The sequence below is a fragment of the Myiozetetes cayanensis genome, unplaced genomic scaffold, assembly GCF_022539395.1.
Source record: "Myiozetetes cayanensis isolate MyiCay16 unplaced genomic scaffold, myiCay2020 scf21, whole genome shotgun sequence".
NCBI lineage: Eukaryota > Metazoa > Chordata > Aves > Passeriformes > Tyrannidae > Myiozetetes > Myiozetetes cayanensis.
In genome coordinates, this window is record NW_026087423.1 from 11709623 (window position 1) to 11725566 (window position 15944).

At 51.1% G+C, this 15944-nt stretch overlaps 1 protein-coding gene across 2 annotated transcripts in view; it reads left to right on the top strand.

Moving 5' to 3' along the window:
• Window positions 1-15760, top strand: part of MMP17 (matrix metallopeptidase 17) — an 82087-nt gene extending 66327 nt beyond the window's left edge. For both annotated transcript variants that reach the window (XM_050318692.1, XM_050318691.1), the window contains exons 4-10: window positions 2149-2432; window positions 4421-4597; window positions 4734-4833; window positions 6505-6587; window positions 10451-10603; window positions 12879-13136; window positions 14366-15760. In XM_050318692.1, the coding sequence (XP_050174649.1) occupies window positions 2149-2432; window positions 4421-4597; window positions 4734-4833; window positions 6505-6587; window positions 10451-10603; window positions 12879-13136; window positions 14366-14694 (1384 nt within the window). In that variant the 3' untranslated portion in view covers window positions 14695-15760. The remainder of the gene's footprint in view (window positions 1-2148; window positions 2433-4420; window positions 4598-4733; window positions 4834-6504; window positions 6588-10450; window positions 10604-12878; window positions 13137-14365) is intronic.
• The last annotated feature ends 184 nt before the right edge of the window (window positions 15761-15944 follow it).

Sequence of the window (15944 nt, forward strand, 5' to 3'; positions counted from 1 at the left end):
TGGAAGATGAAAACACCCAGTTAAAGAATATCTGGAAGCCAGGTGACCTTTCTGTACTGTAGAGGGTTACATCCAGCCACAGCCTTTTCTATAAATTATAAATTGCCTGACAATTGTATTTTCTAATCCCATGCTCCTGTTTGTATCTCTGTGCTGTCTTCTTTACAAAGGTATTTTCTTTAAAGTCCTATGGTTATCTGATGTTACATGTATATTAACTCATGTAGAATGGTTGATAAGGTCTGTCTTTGCCCAAAGAGTTTAGGGACAGCAAAGGCAAAGATATGAATGATTTTTGCTCATTTGCCTGTGATGTATTTGGCCTGTTTCACCCATCCCATTGCCACCATCTCTAGGCTGGGCTTCCCAAGCTCTTCAGAGCAACTGTTCGTGAGATTTCTGCTTGTCCCCATGAGTCCCTTTTTGTTCTGTCCTAGGTTTAACCCTGGCTATTTTGCCCAGGGCTGCCTGTCTCTGAGGGCATGGGATGTATGCAAATATTTGTGAAAGGAAGAGCTCCCAACCTCAGCCAGCAAAGTCATTCCTACTCCCTTTCTCTGATCCATGGTGTCTCCTGGTACTCAAATCACTACCTGTAGGATGAGCTTGAGCACTGTGACATCCCTGTAATTACCTCTTGAAGTGTAGTCGGGTCATTACTGGTGCTGGGGAGTGGTGGGGAGCTGAGTGATGCTCTCCCAGCTATATTATGCAGGAGGGCAAGCAAGGTGATCATAATTGTTGCTTCAGCCTTTAAAAATCTGTCAAGCCATGAATATTTCATGAACACTTTGGTTGGCGTGCTGGTGCACAAGAAATAAAGTATCTGTTATTACTGGGGTAGAGCTGGCCAGAAATTTTCCAGCAGAATTGGTTTCTGTCAATAATTACTCAGTCAACAGTACATTTGCTTGGGAAGTGTGTATATTTTTGTCAAAATTGTCAATGAAAGATTATCTAAACATACTCCTTTGGAAGCCAAGGTGCCTTGTTTCATCTCTGTCTTTTCATCTCCTCTATTAAATCAACAATATTAGGAATTCTTTTTCAAAGTTGGCTAATACAGGAAACACTGAGTTTTTTTCCATTCCAGCCCAGCCCAGAAGGGAGGGTGGAACTGTGCAGCTGAAGGACGGATTTCAGCACACAGGTTGTCCCACCTGGCTTCTCTCCCAGGGCAAGGCAGAGCTGGGGACCACAATAGGCAGGGTTGATAGAGAGAGGCAGGAATAGCCCTGAGATGAATGCACAAGTGGTGCAAGCCCCTGCCCATCAATAGTTTTTTCTACCAAGAAGCAAGTTGAGAGCTTCTCAACTCCAGTGCTCCATCAGTTCGCCAGTCTCCTTCAGGCAATAGGCTTGAGGCATCTTGAATTTACATAAAATGCATCCTTTCCTCTTCCTCCTTGTTATGGATTGCAGTCTGTGAGACTGCTGGCAGCGCTCTGGTTTCAGAGTATATTTTATAACTCCAGCAGACATGCTGGGAAATATATGGAGGCAGCAAACCTGTACTGGATTTCTCTGTGTGTGTGTGTGTAATAAGAATGAGCAATGACCTGCTGTTTGCTGCAAGAAAACTGATGGGCCCGTGTGTGATGCAAAGGCTTCAGACGTCAACAGCCTTTGTGTATTTGGGCTGCACTTGGAGCGAGTAAGTGGTGAGAAAATAATTATCAATAGGTCTGAAAGGGAGCTTGGAGGAAAAAAAAAAAGGGCATCTCTGGAAAGGGAGTCATGATGCTGGCATTTCCAAGGCTGGACAAGAGTTGTAGTCCTGGGATCCTGAGCATTAACAAGAGGTTGTGGCTCTGAGGGTGACTGCCCCCTGGCACAGCAGGGTCGGGAGGTGTCAGGATTCAGATCTTGGCTGTGTTTCACACACGTGGGTGGGCAAGACTGGCTTGGTATTTCCAGAAATCCCAAACTCAGTCTCTGAAATCCTCACAGCCCTGGAACCGATGAGATTCAGAGATTTAAGGACACGCCTGTGAAGGGCGTTTTAGGGCACTTTGGGGGAGCACCAACAGCTCTGACGGCCTCACCGAGGCTCTGTGATGCACCAGCCACCTGCAGAGCCAATTCTGGTGACCCACGGAGATCTTTGGTGCTCCTGACCTGTCCTCTTCTTCTCCCTCCTTGTTTCAGAGTTCGCACCTTCCCGAAGGAATCCCACCTGGGCCACGACACGGTCCGGGCCCTGATGTACTATGCCCTGAAGGTCTGGAGCGACATCACCCCGCTGAATTTCCACGAGGTGGCAGGAAACAATGCTGACATCCAGATAGACTTCTCCAAGGCGGATCACAACGACGGCTATCCCTTTGACGGGCCTGGCGGGACGGTGGCACACGCTTTCTTCCCCGGGGACCACCACACAGCGGGAGACACTCACTTTGACGACGACGAATATTGGACCTTCCGATCGTCAGGTGGGTCAGGGTGGGAGAGCTGCAGCCAGACACACGAGGGCTCCCACTTTCCTTCTTCTTCTCTGGTGGTTAAAGTGGTTTAGCCTCTGCTATAGCCAGGTTTCAGGATCCCACCACCTTCTTCTGATTCCCCTCTCAGCCTTGCTAACAAAATCACCCCAGGCAGAACTGAGGACATTCTATGTTCCTGCAAGCCTCAGTGGCACCTCTGTGTTTCTCCCCATCATGCCAGCAGTTGCAGAGCTCCCCACTGCCCACCCCCAGTTCCCATCTCTCCTGGGCCTGGAAGGCTGCAGGTTGGGTGTGTGGCTGCTGGAGCTCTTGAATGGGGACTGCATTCTCTGACTTTGATGTCTTTTGGGTGGCTTTGCTGCCACGTGTCCCAGTTTCCTGTTTTTAAAGTATATTATTATAAGGTGACCTGCCTGGAAAGGGCTCTGTGTTCTGCAGGTAAAAAGCCCCCTGTGAGCACTATGTTTTTCCTGCACATTACCTTACACCAGGCTGGTTACAAGTTACAGTTTTATTCCTTTTTATTTTTTATTTCATCTCCTCTGGTTAGAGCAGAGTTTTAATAAGCAGAGGGACTTTCAGAAGCGAGTGTTCCTAAGCCACAAAACCATCTGTGGGGATCAGATCCCCAAGCTTTGTGGCACGTTTTGACAGAGTGCCTTCTCTCCACTCACCAGCTGCTAATTTGCTTGTCACGCCACCTCCTTTGCCAACCTCCCAGGGGGCTCCTGCTGCCTCAGCTTAATGACTTTGTTTAGACCTAATCGTCTTCTCTGAAAGCAGCTAACACCTTCTTCCTCCCCCCTCTCTCCTCCTGCCCACCAGTTGACCTCCGTCCATCCCCCCGAGCGTTCGTGGGCAGGAGTGTTCACCAGACCTGCTGGAGGAGGTCTTGAGGTGAAGGCCAAAGGTCTGGACAGGCTGATCCTTCAGGATTACACCTGCTCCTTGGTTCACAGTGCTGGGCTTTTGGTTTATGGGCTCCTACAGGGAAGGGAAGGGAAGGAAGCAGCAGCTGCGCTCTGTGGACACACAGGGCAGGGGCAAGCGCTGCAGTCAGCAGCTTACCACAGCAGATGTGTCAGTGATGGGGTCAGGATGGTGCCCCTCGTGTAGCTGGTGGTTGGGACACTCATTGTGAAACAAACTGACGTGAAGGAGTGAGCTCAGAGCCAGCATTCCTGCAGGGAGTGTCCCTCCAAGCACTGCCAGGGGACGAGGGGATGAGCCTGACGGCGAGAAAGCTGCCCTCTATTTTGAAGGTCCTGGAGCTATCTGAGCTTGATCTTTTATTTATTTTGTTCTCCCTAGTGATTCAAAAGCCACAACTTGGTAGGTGATATAAAAATATCCCCAAGGTTGTCGGTTTGGCATTAAAATGTCAGAGAGCATATGTCTTGTTCTCCCCTAGTGCTGGGGAAAACAGCACAGGTTATAAAAATCCCAGCTCTTTGCAGACACTCTAAATAATAGTCATGAAGGAAAAGGCAAAATTCAGCAAAAAATATCCCCCCCTTCCAACACCCCAGGACTGGTGGGGAGCACTAAGGATTGTGCAGGGTTAGCCGTGGCTGCTTCTGTGCCACATCTCCTTTAGCTCCAACCACACTCAGGGAACGTGGCACTCCCCTGAGCTCCACAGGGACCTTTCCAACCTCACTGCCTGTTTATTACAATACTTGAAATCACGGTGGTTGTGACGTGGGTGCTGTCTCAGCCGTTTGTCCAGCCCTTTCTCAGGTGCCAACAGTGATCTGGGTATAAGAGGCTGCTGTGGGCTGATGTCTGGCCTGCTTTCTATTTTGGTATGATACACTTCAGTCTCCAGCTGGAGAAAAAAAGCTTGACCTGTTTCAAAGCTTTTCTTTCCCATTCATCCAACATTATACCTGCACTTTTTCCCACAGCCCACCCAAATCCCCCAAAATACAATCTTCATGCAGTGACTTTAATTCCAATTTGCTCTTTATCCCCAGACGCCCACGGGATGGACCTGTTTGCTGTAGCTGTCCATGAGTTTGGCCATGCCATTGGCTTGACCCACATCTCTGCCATAGAGTCTATCATGAGACCCTACTACCAAGGCCCAGTGGGGGACCCTCTGAAGTATGACCTGCCTTACGAGGACAAAGTCAGAATCTGGCAACTCTATGGTAAGTTTGTGCCCCTCACCTGGCTCCAGCCCGATTCTGCTGCGGGAGGACACACCAGAGTAGCTGTTTTCTGGAGCGAGTGGAGCTGGTGGAGAGGATGGTGTTCTCCACTACCGCTTCTTGCCTTTCCTCCCAGGGGTCAGGGAATCCGTGTCCCCCACAGCCAAGCCTGAAGTGAGCAAAGCAGACGACCATCCCGTCCTGCCAGAGCTGCCAGAGAACCGCTCCACTGTCCCGTAAGTCAGAGTTGTTCCTTTCCTGCAGAGGATGTATGGTAGTGAAGCTCTGCTTCATCAGTGTCTTGCTGATCACTCTGGCTTTGCTGTTTCTCTCTGGACCCCTGGATGATTCCCTAAGACTCAAAATTTTACTCATACTAATGGAAATGCGTCCCCATCACCCTTAGGTAAAATCATCCTTGCTGAAATTTTAATCAAACTTCCTCAGCAGGATCCTGAACTACACAAGCATAACTGACCTAAATCTTTCCACGGTGAGCAACTCCCCAGTGTACCTGTGGGGGTGAATGTTGGAACAAGTGGACTGATAGCCTGACTCCAACGCAGGCTTGCCTTGGCACAGGGCTGCTTACACTGATGCCATCAAGCAACCAGCGTGTCCTCATTAAGGGAAGTTCTGGATCTGGCTCATTAATAAACGTTGGAGTTACCAAATTGCTTTACTGCCAGGACAGCAGGACAGTTAAGAGGAGAAGGAACACGGAACCAAAAGGCAGGAGGTGATGGGCACACACATTTTTGCCAGATACCAGGAGCCCCCAAGTGAGAGTGGCAGAGATGGAGCAGGTCACCTTCACCTCCTGGTGCTTTTTTTGTTTGTTTGTTTGTTTGTTTTTGGAATGTGCTGAATGCCATTAATTATCTTTCTCCCTGCATAGCTTCTAACAGCACTTGTCCACAAGGCTCTCTGTGGCTGTGTTTTGACCTAGAAACACGAGAGCCTTTCTCTCTGCTGCTGTCTCCTGACCATTGTCTCACACCAGCAGCAGGAGGAGCAGAAAACTTGTTCGTGCCAACCCTCTTGTTCCTGCCCCATGTGCTGGGAGAGTGGGTGGGCTTCACCTCCACATCTGACATTTTGTGGCCAAAGAGGGCAGTGAAGCTGGTGCTGGCAGCCTGAACAACTCTCCTATCAGCAGATTAGATTTATGCTTCCCTCTCACCCGCAGCAGCTTTTCTGTGCATGTTCCCAGCATCCTCTCCTTGTTCCTCCATCAATCATCATTCCTTACGTGGGCTTTGTGGCTCTCTGTCCTTCATATTCCGTGCCTTCCTCACCCACCCATCTTGTTAAGGCAGCTCAGTATCTCAGCTGCCACTTGCTGGGTGCCTTTCCCCAGGTGTTTTTCACCAGGTGTCTTGCACTGGATATCCCGTGGCATCATCGCTCCTCCAGGTCCCTCTGTTTAGGCTCAGCTGCTTTCTGCTTTGCAGCACTGTCACCTCCCACTGGCGTTTTGGAGCTCAGCCTCGGAGCAGCCACGTCCTGAGCTGCTGGAGCGAGATGAGAAGCTGCTTGGCTGCTCTCCACGTGTCCTGCTGCCCTGGGGCCGAGCCACGCTGTGCCACGGGGGGCTGGGAGGCCAGCTCAGCCCTCACCAGCTACACTGCCTGGTCGATGCAGAGCGTGTCCTCGCTCGACTCCCAGCCCCTGGTGGCCCAGGGGTGTGTGCCACAAGCTGTCTTCAGGCTGAGGATTGCCTGAGCTCGCCTTGGAAATCGCCTGGCACGTGGCTGGGTTTGAGCATCAGGAGTGGCAGGCAGGCACAGCCTGTAGCTTTCTGCCGAGGGCTCCAGAGCCAGGGGAGATGCAGTCCCTGGGATGGGAGGCACTGGGAGGACACAGCCCCTCACCTGGGCTGTGCTCACCTGAATGCCTTTCCACAGGTTCCGGCGGGACGTGCCCAACAGGTGCAACACGCACTTCGACGCCGTGGCCCAGATCCGGGGGGAGGCTTTCTTCTTCAAAGGTGAGCACCTGCCCCCAGCACAGTGAGCTGCCAGGGCTCTGTGCCTGTGTCACCCTGTGGTGGCACTGGTGTGACAGCACCAAGGTGCAGTGAGTGCCAGGTGGGCTGGGGTGGGTGATGAGGATGGGGCTGCAAACCCAGGGAGGCACATCCCACACCTGGGGGACTGAGAGGGAGGAGGAGAAGGAGACAGGTTGGGGTAGAGGTATCCAAAGGATGGAACAGTAAATCAGGCATTTCTTTTATCCAAAAGGAAGGGAAAAGCCAGTGAAACTAAGCCACAACTTATTTTAAAATTGTTAAAATTGATGTGGTTTAACCCAGTGCATAATGAACCTGTGGGATCTGTGGCCAGGAGCAGTTCAGTGGCATGAGCAGGGAGGGCTTCTGGTGGGTGGTTAGGGAGGAGAGACCACTGGAGGCAAACCAAGTCCCCACAGTGTGCAGCTGGTGTGGTCCCCATGAGGGATGTGTGTCCTAACTCCAGACAGAGCAGGTGCGTGTCCATGTGCCAATCCTGGGATTTAACACTTCCCTCTGAAGCAGCCGGACTGGTGACAATCCAGCACAGCAATTCGTACTCTCATCCATTCCCCTGGGCTGCCCAGGTGAAGAACTAAAATCTGAGGTCTGCACTATCAAAGTCAAAATCGAGGTTGAACCAGGGATGAGCGGAACAGCAACAGCACTCCACTGTTTTTTTTCTGGGATACTTCCAGCAGTCGTTTCCTTCCAAGCTTCACCTTCCCTGGTGCTGCTTGCCGTGCATCACTCAAAGACAGCGTGTGTGCAATTGCAAACCATCTGGTTTCATGCCAGCAAACACTGGCAGGGTGTCCCCAGGGTGCCCGGCTGCTGACAAGGATCCCATCGGTGCCTCCTCAGCTGTACAGAGCCCACATGGGCTGGACTCTGCAGGATTTCTTTCTCATCTCTCCAAGATGTAAAAATGCCCACTGGGCACTTCTTTCCATCCCTGGACACCCCAAATCCATCCAGCAGGGAAGCAGAAGTTGCATGGGTGAGCAGCAGCGTCCAGGCTTGTATAACCCATCTGGGTATCGCAGTGGGAGCCTCGGGTCACACACGGTGACAGGGCTCCAGGGAACTCAGTGCTGCCTGGGCTCTGTGGGGAGCACAATACAGGGGCTGCTCCACAACATTCCTTGTTCAGATGCCAGCTCCAAAAGGCCACAGAGAAGGAGGGAAAATCAGAGACACGGACTGGTGTCGGGATAAACGGCTGTCTGTCTCACAGAGCGGAAAAAATGATGAAGTGGAGATAAATCCATCTCGGTTGTCCATTTTTGGATATATTTATTGTGGGCCAAAGTGCAAATGGAAAGAGCACAGGGTCGGTGGATGCCAGCTGCACATCTGCCTGCAGAGCCCAGCACCTCTTTCAGAGCTCCCATCGCTGCCCCTGGACCACCCTGGGCACCAAGGAGTGGGGATGTCACCTCTGGGGCAGGATTTCAATGACCTCTGGTGCTGAGCTCCCTCCATCGATGGACAGTTTGTTCTGAGCTGGTCCACCTGGTTCCCTGGCTGGAGAGCAGCAGGACTAGAGCTCCTCAGAGCTCCCAGGATTGTCACGTTGAAGGCAGTGGGGGGTTCTCCACACTTCAGAATCGCTGCTGGCTTTGATGTAGGGGCCTCGCTAGAGACTCCTGAAGCTTTAAACACCTTTGGCCTGCCTGTGTGTCTGCACGGTGTGTGCAACAGTCTTGCCAGAGGCATCCAAAATATGGACAGCCTGGTGCACAGCCGGGATCAGAATTACCTGGGATTAAAGAAAGCAATTGCCTCAACCCACCCGTCCACATACTGGGACAGCAGGACTTCACATTTGGCTTTTATCGTGCTTAGTTTGCCAGCTCAGAGAGGGGTTTAAATTGAGCTTTTTAAACAAACATGAGGCTGGGGGGTTGTTTTTTGACTTGTTTCTGCATGCTAATGGCAGCAATTCTCCTGTGGGTCTGGCTTTGGCTGATGATCATCCACGCAACAAACAGCAGCACTTCGGCGAGCAGAGCAGGCCAGGGCATCACACTCAGAATTCCTTGCTACTTAACTGCTTTATTTCCTTTCCTTTTCCTGATAGCTTATCAAAAACCCAACCAAAGCAACCAAGGACTCAGGCTGTGCCTGACTTTGGGGGTAAATTTAAGGCTTGCTTGCTGCAGCTGCTCACCCGCTGAGCCCATCGCTCGCAGAAGGTTGAATGTCAAAAGCTCCAGGGCTTCCCTTCGTGTCTCTGATGAGCCCAGGGCACTCCAAAGTTCAGATACTGGGTCTGCTAAGGAAGGAATTATGTTGAGCTCTCTATTTCTTGCTTAAAAAAAAAAGTGAAAATCTGGCTTTGCCTGGTGCCTTGCTAATTAGAGATGCAGAGATCATCTTTATTTAATTACATATGTTTCCATCAATGTAAAAATGGCCACCAAATTTGAATCCTCGGGTTTTTTTACGTTTTTAAAGAAGAATCTGTAATTATGGCAATTCCTACCATATTGGGATGTATTATTCATTTGTGTGTTTCAGTCAGATAGAGCAAATAGGCAAACTGGAGCAGAAGAACAAGAATATGATATAAATCCATATAATTAGAATAAAACTCCCTCTCTGCAGATGTTTAAGTGTTAGGGTTTTGCCTCCTGCATTATTAGGCTAAGATCCAATTTCCATAAAATTTTAAAAGCCGGTGTCACAATCTGCCGGCTCTGGAGAAAGGGCTGAGTGTCGTGAATACAAATCTGAAGATGCCTCTTTGGTTTCTGCTGCTTATCTCCCCTTGGGAATCCATGCTAGAGCAGATGTAAATAACAGGCAGTAATTTCTAACAGGCAATAACTAATACGAGGCAAAGTCGAGAGTTGCCTCTCAGACATCTTGCTTCAGCTCACACCACTTTGTAGAGCTCTCCAAGGAAAACACAGCACGGAGAGTGCTGCAAAAGCTCAGGCTGAGAATCCCAAAGCCAGTGCAGAGCTGGGTTTTGAGTTGCCCCTAAAACTCATTAATACTCCCTGGGAAATCCCACATAAGGCTCTGCTAGCAGGAAGAGGTTTGTCATCCTTCCCACAGAGGAACCCAGATTACCCAAAATATTCCAGAAATATCCCAAATATTCCAGAAATATTCTTTCTGATCTGGGGCAGTGCTGCTGCAGGTGCTGAAGTGTGTTTGCTGGCACCACCAGTACATTCATCCGTGGTCCCTGCTTATCCTGCACCTCTAGATGGTACCAAAGTCCTTAATTGTGCCTCCTTCCCAACCTCAACCCTTCCAGATTTATATGGTTTCCTCCTCCTCTATTTTCTTACTCTCTTTCTTCATTTAAAAAACCTCCTTTTCTATTTTTAATCGTAACATCCTAGACATTCCCAAAAACAAAGCAGCTGAGCATCTTTGGTGCAGGAAGAAGCTGCGGCTGCTCCGGGAGAGGAGGAACGGGGATGTTTTTTTGGAGACCTGATGTTTTTTTGGTACCTGGTGCAGCCTCAGCTGCTGGCTGGTCCCACCAGCTCCCAGGAGGTCCCGTGCAGAGAGGGAGGGAGGAGATGAAAGGCTCCTCTTTGCCTGCCCCGGCTCCCTGGCACAGCTTCACACCCTGGCCAGGAGTGTGACAACTCCAGTGCAGTGCCCAGAGGATTATTTTAATCCAAAAAAAAATAGGGGATTTCTTCTGATAGCTGCCAGAAATAGAAAGCAGTCCCAGCTGCTGCTGGAGAGCGGGATGGCTCTAATTCACGGCTCCCATCTCACACGCTTTGCTTCCCGCCGCTGCCGCCCGCCCGGCGCTCGTCCCCCGGCGACGGTGGGTCGAGTGTGGTTCAGTAATGTCCAGTCTGTCCCTCCAGGCAAGTACTTCTGGAGACTGACTCGCAATAAGCACTTGGTCTCCCTCCAGCCGGCTCAGATCCACCGTTTCTGGCGGGGTTTGCCGCTCAACCTGGACAGCCTGGACGCGGTCTACGAGAGAACCAGCGACCACAAGATCGTCTTCTTCAAAGGTGAGAGCAAACGCGGTGCTGGAGGGAGCACGTGTGTCCCCTCGGTGTACAGCCTGGTGCCAGGGTACCTTGGCAGCGTTTCGACCTCTCCTGCAGGCAGGAGATACCAGTGCCAGCCACTGAGCATCTCCCAGGGCAGGTCTGAGATCCGCTGTCTGTGAGCAAGGCAGGAGAAAGCAGCTGGCAAAGGAGGGCAGGCCAAAGGTAGCAGTCCCATTCCCCAGAAAATGAGGGAAATGTCATTGAAGATAAAGTTCAGCCAAATGTAACTGAAATCTGAGCTTTTCAAGAATGAAACACAAGCAGGAACCACCCCCCACACACACTCCACAGGTGCTGTGTTCCTCCTTTGGCCTTTTCTCTTTTTAATATTTGTTGCTGAGGAGGGAAGAAGTCATAGAGGGGACAAAAATGAAACTGAAGAGCTTGGTTTTGCTAATTATAATTCTGTTTCTACATTTTTTTCTTAGAATTAGTGATGTCATACTCTCTTTTTGCTTAAAAAATCTCACACCCTTCTTTCAGAAGAGCTGCAGGAACAGATCAGCTCTTGGTTCCTATACAAAAGTCTGAGTCCCCAACAGACCATCCATTCATGCTGGTTAGATGCCACCCATGCCCTCAGTGTCACCCAGGCTCCTGGCAGGCACTGACTGTTGTTTCAGAAAGGTTGTGCACTTGAAGTGCTAAATACATCCCAGCCCTCCGTGCTTCCCGGCTGGAAATTGCTTTTTGTCCCTGGACCGTTCTGCTCCAAATGTGGTGCAATTATCAGTTTCAGAAGTGCTGAACTAAGCGCTTCTGGAAGCAATAATTTGGTTTCAGTTCCTCCAGGCAGGCTGGAGGGGTGGCTTATGCCCTGTGCAAGGCCCTGTGCTTGCAGAAGTCTCTCCAAGCACAGCCAAAGCTCTCCTGGAGCGCTGGCACGCCGAGCTCTGCAGAGATGTGCCAAGCCCTGCATCTCCCAATGGAACAGCCCATGGAAGGCTCTGCCATGTGTGTCCAGCTGCCTCAGGCACCCTGCCCCGCTCTGCTTTCCCAGAGGGAATGGGGCCAGCTGGAGCATGGCAGCCCTTATGCCTGGCACCAGACCTTCCCTCCCAGTTCGGTCTGCAGCACTCGCTCGCTTCCTTCCCTTCCTCCCTGCTCTGCCTGCTGGGGACAGACAGACAGACAGACAGCAGCTCAGGTCCAGGGGCTCCTCCCAGCTGGAATTCCAGATGTGCCACAGTTGGTGTCTTGCCCCTGCAAGGCCTGTGGTCACCACACGCTCTCCATGTGTTAGTCCTGCCTAACTCCCAAAATGAACTCAGGATTTTCCATCCAGCTATAAACCACTGTCTCATTCTCCCCCTCTGGCGCTGTTTCATTGATCCCTGGACAGAAACCAAAGCACACAAATTACCTTGGCCTCTAAGGGTCCTGCTGCTGATACATGGGCATGCATTTAAGGGCCTCTTCAGATATGCTAGAAACCCAGGGAGGAAAAAGTCTGATCCTTAAAATAGGTTGTGTAATACCTAAAAGGACACTGCAGGTTCCCAAAGAGATGCTGTAAAAAAGACTTCCCGAGTGGCTGGAGGATTATGAAGGAATTGAGACATCTGGGTTCACTTTCTTGTTCTCACACAGACCCAGGCCCAGTCCTGTCATGCTTCATTTTTACTGGAGAAAAAAACCCAACATAATGATGGTTTACTGCCCAAGGTAGGGCTGAGGAGGTGCCTGTGTAGATGCTTGAAGAGCAGTGAGCTGCTCAGACGGGATTTGTCCAGCCCTTGTACATCCTCTTAAAATCCACAGGTCCTTCAGCCCGTCTGGCTCTGGGAAGTGTGGTGATTTCTCTTCCAGAGCAGGACTACACTTGGCTTCTCAGGAGCTGAATGCCAGGCAGAAGGTGCCCGTTTTGCCCACTGAAAGTGCATGTGACTTTGTTTCTTGCCCCCAGGGGGCAGAAAACCAAACGCCTCCACCAAATGCATAAAAGTGACAAGTGCAGTAACATGTTCACGTCCTGTTCATCCCATCACGCTTTCAGAAGCAAAGCAGGGCTATATCCATGGAAAGCCTGACACTAAAAAGCAACCATTCAAAGCCAGAGGTTCCCCAGTGGGCTGACCCCTTCCCATTCCCATCCTTAAATGCCAAGAGCTCAGTCCCGAGGCTTGTCAGCACAACAGATGACGAAACATCGGCTCAGCTCGCCCGCGAGGGAACGCTGGTTCTGGCTGCGAAACAAATGTGATTTTGCTCTGTGCTTCTTTCCTTCCCACAGGAGACAGATACTGGGTCTTCAAGGACAACAACGTGGAGGAGGGATACCCAAGGCCCATTTCAGACTTCGGCCTGCCGCCGGGAGGAATCGACGCCGCTTTCTCCTGGGCCCACAATGACAAGACTTATTTCTTTAAGGACAATCTCTACTGGCGCTACGACGACCACGAGCGGAGGATGGACCCCGGCTACCCCTCAGAGACCGTCCTGTGGAAGGGAATACCAAGCCCTTTGGATGATGCCATGAGGTGGTCAGATGGTGAGTCCACGTGCCAGTTCAAAAAACACGGGAAAGAAAATAGTTCTGTGTTGAGCTGTAGCCCCTTCTACCCCCCTGCTCGACATAACTGCTGAGCCCCTGATGGGATGGCAGTTCCCGGTGTGTGGAAGATGGAGAGGGAGGTGTGCTTTCCAGCCAGAGCTCCCCACACTGCTCACTGAAACACTTTGTAATTCAAACAGGCAACAAAAACACCCTGAGGGGCCAATAATTTTATTTTATTAAAAGAACACAGTTGATGCTGCTTTGCAGTGATTGTTATCCTAGTGAGGGCTGATTTGCTCCTCACTGGTTTTGTTGTCGTTGGATTTTTTTAGCTGGTTGTGTGAGGATGCAGACAGAAAATACCTTCAAAGGAGATGTTTTCCCCAGAGTTACGACTCATTTTCTGGGCATGAGATTCCTCAGTGGTTTCTTCCCGCTGAAAAGACCACAAAAATTTTGTCACAGGAGACATTTACAACCAGCCATCCAGTCACAACAAAGTGGCACTTCCAGGGTTTATTTACTGGCAACCTAACGGTGTAATAGCAGTCATTAAACCAGGCAGAGGGGAAAAGCTGAATTTTCAAAGCTATTGAGAGTGATAAGCCATTCCCATAGGTAGGAGTCCTCCCAAGCATGGGACCTGCTTAGAGAGTTCCCAACCTCCCAGTTCAGAGTGGAAAAAAATGCACCTGAGAGCTGAAGGTTCCCTGCCAGGCTCAGGTTATTCTTCTGAGCCCAGGGATGGCAGCACATACCCCAGGTCATTAACAGGTAGGTGAGGTCTCCAGCCTTACCATGCCCTGTTACAAGACAGTCCCCTGATGGCCACGGAGAGGTGTGTAAGGTGTGTCCAGCTGTGGATTCACAGGGCCTTGAGCCCACACAGCACAGCACCAGGAGGTGCATCTGCTCTAGGACCCACCACAGGAGAGGCAAAATCTCACCACCCACCTCCAGCTGTCTGTTGTGAGAGATCCCAGCCAGGCACAGCATCATCTTCTGGAGCATCCCTCCTGCAGCAAGAGGGAGCACTGGCAACAAGCAGTGGTGTCTCATGTGCCTCCACTCCCCAGGGCTGGGCTGGGGTGGGAATGCTCCAAGTGACTCAGTGACCCTTGTGGGTCCCCTCCAACTCAGAATATTCTGTGATTCTGGCTCAGGCGTTCTGGGAGAGCGCCCATCGCCGCTCACCTCGCCTTTGGCTTTTGGTCTCTTTGCAGGTGCAAGTTACTTCTTCAGGGGCAAGGAGTACTGGAAGGTGCTGGACAGCGAGCTGGAGGCCCAGCCTGGTTACCCCCAGTCCATCGCCAGGGACTGGCTGGTGTGCAGTGACATGCAGGCCGACTCCCCCGAGGCAGCCGGGAGCGGCAGGACCGGGGCTCGCTCCAGGCCAGGGCAGCACGACCAGAGCCGCTCCGAGAACGGCTACGAGGTCTGCTCCTGCACCTCGGGCACGCCACCCCTGAGGGCCCTGCCCCTGCTCAGACTGACAGCCAGCCTGGGGCTGGCAGCTGTGTGGACAGCAGCACTGCTGTGTGCAGCCCTATGACAGCTCACCCCACCGGCGGGACAACTCCATGGTGCTCCAGGATACAATTCCATGATGCTCACTGTTGCAAGCAGAAGACAAAAAAAAAAAAAAAAACCACATTCCTAGGAACATGCCAGTGAAGGGTTTGAATTCTCCATGAGAAATGAACAGTGGGTTTTGGTTGATTCTCTTTTTTTTTTTTTTTTTTAATCTTAGTTTTAAGGTCTAATAACAGATTTTTTTGAGTTCTGCACCTTCTTATTCCCCCCATCCAGTTAAAGATGAGAGCAGCCCAACGTTGAATTTAGAAATGTTCCATAGAGGTGTGCTGCTCTGGATGTTTGAACACGGCAAACGAGGGAGGGGAGAGCTGCTGGGATGGAGAGGGGACAGAAGAGATGCTGCTGAGGCAGCGGGAGGAGGTGGTTATGTGCTGACACGGTGTGCACATCCCATTGGATGTGCTGGGCAGAGAGAAACTGTGGCTCCCCGAAGGTCGGCTGCAAGGTGCTCATTTCAGTGGCACCCCTGCTGTGGTCATTGGTGTCTGGGTAACCTGTATCAGTTTCCACGGGTCAGAAACACCTTTGCCTTTCAGGAGGCAGTGCAGCTTATCTTTGTATCCGAGTCATTGGAATTTACAATTTGTCTAATAAACCTTGGCTGCCTACAACGCAGATCTCCCGGTCCTGTGCCAGACCAAGCCTGCCACCTGCAGTGAGGTGCTGGCTGCTCTGAGCAGCCTCACCTCTAGATGAGCAGCTGAGTGCAGCTAAATGAGATGCAATTAACACCCACTATCCCAGACTGACTCCTGCACACAAAGTCCTGCGCTTGGAATTCCTGTGTCAGGTTGGATTATGTCTTGGGAGGGCTCAAGATGTGTCTGCATTCATTTGTGACTTTGCCATACCTGGCTGTGCTGAAAAGGATGAGCTGGAGGGGGGAGGGATGCTGCACAATCAGCCTCAAACTCGTCTTGATGCCTCTGCTGGGAGCTTGGAGCAGGAGAAGCAAGGTCAAGCACTGCATTAGGATGTTCCTCTTTGGGTTTTTTTCCTCTTTGCTAATCAATTTTTCTACCGTATAATTTGGGCAGCTGAGAGTCCTTGAAAATGGTGAGTGAGAACTTGTGCTAGGAGCTGTGACAGAGATGTCAGAGAGGCCAGAGCCCTTCAGGCTGCTTTTGTCAGGGGGTGCTAAAGGAGTGAAATGGGCAGCAGCTGCTGGGACACACTGTTCTCTGCCCTGCTGCTGTAAAGCTCCTG